This window comes from Parasteatoda tepidariorum, chromosome 1, assembly GCF_982258835.1.
Source record: "Parasteatoda tepidariorum strain Cologne lab strain chromosome 1, Ptep-v5.0, whole genome shotgun sequence".
Taxonomy (NCBI): Eukaryota; Metazoa; Arthropoda; class Arachnida; order Araneae; family Theridiidae; genus Parasteatoda; species Parasteatoda tepidariorum.
Window position 1 is genome coordinate 94,291,204 of NC_141755.1, and position 6,908 is coordinate 94,298,111.

The 6,908-nt window shown below is 29.9% G+C and overlaps 1 protein-coding gene across 1 annotated transcript; it reads left to right on the forward strand.

The window, feature by feature from the left end:
* The first annotated feature begins 414 nt into the window (after window positions 1-414).
* On the forward strand, window positions 415-3,582 carry LOC107441413 (uncharacterized). The gene has a single exon (XM_071179443.2). The coding sequence runs from the start codon at window positions 1,375-1,377 to the stop codon at window positions 2,377-2,379; it is 1,005 nt and encodes a 334-aa protein (XP_071035544.2). The 5' UTR covers window positions 415-1,374; the 3' UTR covers window positions 2,380-3,582.
* Window positions 3,583-6,908: the final 3,326 nt, after the last annotated feature.

Genomic DNA, 6,908 nt, shown 5'->3' on the forward strand with positions numbered 1-6,908 from the left:
AAAATGATCAAATTATCTTGAAAGAATGGAAAATCCATGTTTGTCTGGGGGACTAGAGGGTCTTATACTTTGCTAGTCCAACGACCTGAGCGCGAAGTTGACCACTTTACGGTAGAACAGTTAACCGAAAATCAATACCGTGCCCCCTCGGTCCATTCGCGGGCTGATCAAAGTAGTCACCCATCCGCTTACTGACTGCAGCCAGTGATGTTTGACTTCGGTCTTCTACTGAGAACCGTGCTTAACGATTAGTACACTGCGGGAAAAGGGTGAGGACCTTTTTCATTGGATGTGATTTTTTGCACCCGAATAAAGCCAGACTCTCATTCGCCGGCGGAAAAGATTATATTTAGTGAGAATAGGCCGTAATTAGCTCTGAACTTAAAAGCCACATCTTTCAAACGATTCTGTAAGTGAACAAAAATAGACTTTGTTAAACCAGGACTGAGGAACAATAACAAAAAATAAAGCTACTTTTATCGAATCCTCTAGATGTATGTTCCTGCTGGCCTTCTTTGAATTTCGCTATATGTTCTATTTAAGAAAGGTTTCATGTGAGCACTCAAGTCTACTCATGGCCTTTAATAGATGTATGTGAAATAATAGAAGTAACATGAATGGGAAATAATTGAAAACGGCGAATTTCGACAAATATCACAGTTGTTTATGATTATATCCCTTAATAACATGGCAATTTTAATTTCGATGCTAATTTTATGTACTTGCGATTCTATATTGATGCAATCATTTGCCTTGTTTTTATTTAATAAGTAGTTCTAACTCGATTAAAAGGGCGTCTATTAGGGGGAGAAAAAATTCTGGCAGAAATTTTTTAAAACTTAAAAACTGATACTTTACTATAGAAATTTATTTATTCAAAAATTGTATCACTAAAATTGCTGAAGAAAAAGTAGTGCCTAATAAAATCGACTCATTTATGAAACATTTGTAACACTTAACTTGTTAAATCTGAAAAAAAGCCTTATTCTTCCATGAAGGTTTCAGAATCGGTTTCCACTCCAAATTAATCGCCAAGATTTGAGGGGGGGGGGGAAACAGAAAAGGGATCAACTCAAAGTGTCAAAATCCTCTTGTTGTTTTGGTGATAGCTCAACACTAAATCTTTTACTCATGCCATTAACTTAAAAATATCATCTCTATATCTCAAAGAAAAACTTTATCCATGTCAGATTAAATTTACATGCAGCGATGGTTTAAATAAAGGAAGAATATATGCGAAAGGCAGAAAATTGGTTTAAACACATTCTCTTAATATTGGGAAGAAGCGTTATCCATTCCCTGCCTTTGTAAAATCTTGAATAAAAAATCAAAAATTTTTAATAAACACTTTTGTTCGTATCTCATTCAAGCAGAATGTCTGAAAAACCTGAAATAGATAAGAGCAATTTAAATATAAAGAATATTTTTCCTACTGGCAAGAAGCCTTATTCATGCGGTGTGTGCGATAAAACATTCACTCGAAAAAGTCGTTTAAAGGAACACTCTCTTATTCACACTGAAAAGAAACCTTTTTCTTGCAGTATTTGTCATAAATCTTTCACTTATAAAGATAGTTTGATTGGACATTATAGTACTCATACTGAAGAGAAACCATATTTATGCAATGTGTGTAATAAAGCATTCTCACGTGTAAGTCATTTGAAAGAACATTCTATAGTTCATACCGGAGAAAAACCCTATTCATGCCCCGTGTGTGATAAAACTTTCTCTCGCAAAGAAGGTTTAAATAAACACAGTGTTGTCCATACTGGAGAAAAACCTTTTTCATGCAATGTCTGTGATAAAAAATTTTCACGGAAAGCTCATTTAAAAGTGCACTCTCTTGTTCATATTGGAGAGATATCTTATTCATGCAATGTATGTAATAAAACATTCTCAGAGAAAATTCTTTTAAACGAACACTCTCTTGTTCACAGCGGAGAAATACCTTATTCGTGCAATATATGCGATAAAATGTTCTCAGAGAAAAATCTTTTAAAAGAACACTCTGTTGTTCATGGTGAAGAAAAACCTTATTCATGCAGTGTATGCCATAAAACATTTTCACAGAAAGTTCATTTAAAAAAGCATTATATTGTTCATACTGGAGAGAAGCCTTACTCTTGCAGTGTGTGTTACAAAACTTTCACGCAGAAAGCTAATTTAAATCGACACTATCTTCTCCATACTGGAGAAAAACCCTATACATGCAGTGTGTGTGAAAAAACTTTCTCACGGAAAACTAGTTTGACTGAGCATTGTGTAGTTCATACTGGAACTAAACCTTATTCATGCACTATATGTGAAAAATCTTTCATAAGGAAATCTAATTTAACTAAACATCATGTAACTAAACATCATTTATCTAAACATCATTAACTAAAGCCTCATGCAATGTCTGTCTCATAAATCTCGTGTAAATAAAACTGTGCCCTGAAAATAACAAATGTTAAGTTGATTATGCTGGAGAAAGAAATCTGTTGTCTGTATGATTCTTGCAGAAAACCTATTAATACGGGATGGCCAAAACGAGAAAAATAACTGATTTTATTAAATCTTTTCTTCTATAAAGATGAATTTGTATATTAAAGCAAATATATATCTAGCCGGTAAAATAAACTAATTTCAAAAAGTGAATTGTAATTAATCTCATGAATTGTCATTTGTTTCGCTTTCTGAAATTTTCACATTTGTGGCCACCATGTAATATTAATAGGGTTTAAGTCAGTATGGCAACATGACACTAATTGTCACCAAATGTTCTACAAATGTCTCTAAAATCTTATACATAAGCAGCAAATTTGTCGCCTTGATATTTGCTTAATATTTACAAAATTCTAACGAAAATAATAATTATTTTTTTTTTGCATCGAATTCCATGCATTTAAAAAATATGTTGTATTAATTTTATTGTACTGTGTATGATATGAAATTTAGATGCGTGTTATTCAAATAGAATAACTGAAAGTATAGTACAAGCGTTTTTAAATAAAATGTTGGAATTTCAAATTTATATGTTGTGCTGTGCTTTGCATTCATGTTCTGATATACAATATAATTTGTTCTTTGTCTACATATTTCGTTAGCTCTCATATTTTGTTAGTTGGCAGAGCATTTTAATCTCTTATGTTTAATCCGTTAGCTAATGTTTTATTTAATTTTGCTAATGTTTCTAATTAATTTTAATAAATACTAATCTTTAATTATTATGGGATAATAGTTGAAGAAATTAAATTGTTTTAGGGTATTTATTATAGATGGCATTCAATAAATTTTGATAGATTCCATAACATGAATTATGTAATTGTAAGGTTGTTTTTTTTCTCAAGTTTGTCTACTGTATTAAGTTTTTGGACCACTAGATTAATACCTAGGTGGTCCTATTGGACCACTAATTTTTTATTGCTAGTGTGAACACTAAGTATTAGAACTATTTTGTTCATTCTTGTGAGAAACTTTTTTATGTGCATTGTTTAATAAAATAATCTCAGAGAAAATTTATTTAAATATTTTCCTTTTTATAAAAAGAGAAACTTTATTCAGATAAGTCTAGATAATTCATAATAAAATAAATCTGAAAAATAAGACTAATGGAAAATTATATACTAAATCAAAGGTTCCCAAAAGGTGTCCCGTGGAACTTTAGGGTTCCATGGAAAGACCACTGTGGTTCAGTGAATCAGGATTTTTTTTTTAACCAATTATGATTTTTGAAACCTGCAACTATGTTTTTAGCCAACTAATAATTTATTATTTAATTAATATTTTGATTAATTTTATGACATTATTGAAATAAAATGCCAATGAAAAAAGAAATAACTTTTAAATAAGTGCATATACTTTTCAATAACAGGAAAAGAAAATACAATGAATTACGAAAAGAACATGCATTTACCAATAACTGTATCAGCATCTATCATCAAACTTTACAATTCAAAATAAAGTTACCAAATTTAAAAATGAAGAATATTTTTCTCTGATAACCATTCTTATAGTTTACAAGTTCTTTTTCGAAAACTATAAATCAGTTTATTTCATTCAATTTACGCATATTACATAAACTAGAAACCACTGCAGACTTTCTAATTCAGTTGCCTAGCATAAAAATTAAGATTGTGATAAAAGAAGAAAAAATTTCTTCTAAATTAATTTGTAGTCTTTTTTTTTTTTTGCTGCTTAGTATATTAAGAGTTGATAACAGAAAGCAATTTTCATCGACTAGCAAATTGCTTGTTAAAAAAACGCAATGCTGGTTTCAAAAACTCATTAGCAAAAATTATTTGTAACTTCTGATGATCTGGATTTTCTATTATTTTTCGACGTAACGCTCAATTAGTGATTATGAACTAGTTAATCAATGATATTTTCACATCCTTTTCTTGGCAGTTAATACAGTTAGTTGTCTTCTGGCCCAACAATTTCCACATCAAATTTTCAGCATCACAAAATATATTGTGATACTACTTTAAAAAATGCTTGATGAACTCAGATTTTGCTAGTAGTATTTTTTAGCTCAAGCAAACTTTAATACTGATTTTGAAAAATGAAATCATATCCTGGTTTCTATAAAGTCGGGGTTCTGCCAAAAGAAGCTTCATGATTTAGGATTTCGTAACCGGAAAAAAAAAATTGGGATCAAACTGAGAAAAAAATCTAATTGTCTATTTAGATGATGCAAGTGTTTTTTCAAATCAATTACATTTCTACTGCAGTTTTAAAATGAATGTAAAAAATTTTGTAAAATATATATGATTTTTTTTTATTGAGAAAAAAATTATTTTAGGTTCTTTTTAATACAACTGTTATGAACAAAGAAATAAGATGTGTTTTAAAGACAAGCCTGAAAGAATAAAATTAAATTTCAAACAAATTACTGTTTAGATTTTGGCATTGATTAAAATAAACATAAAATACATATATTATTCTTTGAATGTTAATATTAAAAATCTTTATTTTAAATTTTTTCTTTTGAAAATAAAAAAAAATTGAAGTCTTGATATTTTTGCTGTTGTGCGGGGAAAAAAGAATCTGTTTAAACTTCAATCAGGTGTAATTGTGTTTGGGGTTTACCTGGGTATTGCAGGATTTTTGTTTAAACCTTCTGTTTAAAAAAGAGGTTTTTTGTTTGCTTTAATGGTAAAAAATCACTTATCAATATTTCTCCCTAAAGTGATAAATCATTTCTTTGTAGCAATCCTAATGTTGGCACTGGCAACTTTTTATGCTCCATCTGTTTTTCTTGAGATGTTTGACGATTTTTTTTACTTTGCCCAGTTTCCCTTATGCAATTTTAATGGTTCAAGATACTTAGGACTCGTTGAGAGATTTATACTTATATAGATACTTATGACTCGTCACACTCTTCAAGAAATTTTTTTTTAGTGACTTGTTACACTGCTCCTTTACCTATAATAACAAAATTCAACAGGAAAAAATTTTGCTTTAATATATGTTATAAAAAAACCTTTACAATCAATCATGATTATATATTTCCCATATAGCACAGCATGAAAGATTAGATTTTACACTGCATCAGGGGATCCTGCAATATTTATCATGCATAATGTTCATCTAACTATTATAGCTTGCATACAATAGACCTCAGGTCGATGTGCCCTGCTCTTTAGAGCTGCCCACTTCTAAGTCTAACTATTATAGCTGCCTATCAGATGTGTGTGCCATCCACGATCGAGTTAAAGAAAAACATTCGGAAATCACTTATGTTTGGTGTATGAGGTTGATTTTTGTGATAGAATTCTAGGCACTATATCAAGAGTAATAATGCACTATCATACATAATAAACACTTAACTACCATTGTTGTCTATCAGATGTTTGTGCCTCAACCATCATAGATCATCCATGATTGAGTTACAGAAAAACGTTTGGAAATCACCCATGTTTAATGTTGATTTTTGTTACAGAATTCTGGGCATGTAATGTACAAATTTTGCCATGAGGATTAAAATCAAGACTATAATAAATGGGGAGATAATAAGGATAAAAGAGTTAAATGAAGACAGAAGAATTCTGTCATTTATCAGTCGAAATTTTTACAATATTACAAAACTGTTTTTACACTTTCATATGCAGTTGCAACTAAAATTACACAACACACTTGTAAAATTACGAGGTGATTAAATGGTGATGGTTAAATTTCATTAAAAACAATGTTTAAAATCACAGATAGTAAAATTTTTTATTACATCCTATATGTGTAATTAATTAAATGAAAAAGTATTTTCACTGTAATTAGATGGATAAAAAAAAAATTCTCAAAAATTTTGAGTTTCTTTCCAATAAGATGACCAATAGTCTGAAACAAGATAACTTGAACAACTGAGTTTTAGTAGTATTATTAAAATAAGAAATAAAAGTTTTTTTTTGATTTTTGAAATCGAATATTTAAAACCCGCACTAGTATTCATAGAAATTAGATTGTTCTGAACATACACAAAAGGCTAAACAATTGGGGCAGAATGTTTTGTATCAGAAATATCGGGACAGCTGCAAACCCTCAACTCTCTTAACAAAGTTAAGATAGGTTCAATGCGACCCAGAACGTATGTAGTAAGAGTGGATCTTATGCAAAGCTGGATATTTCCAAATCCAACTGACATCTCCCAAATACCCTTCATAAATGTAGAGGTTGCAATGTGAGAACAGATATTTGAATATTGCGACATCTACTAGAAATCTCATAGACATTTTTAGATATAGTGACTTATTGCAGATATCCAGCACATAACATAGCACTAGAAGACTTTTATCAGATGTTAATTTTGTGTGATATCTGGATGTCTCAGGGATATTTTTATTTGATAATATGGAAATATATACTAATCCTTTAAAAACTATGATCTAATATAAAGAATACCTATTAACTTCTCAATATTTTATGAACATTAT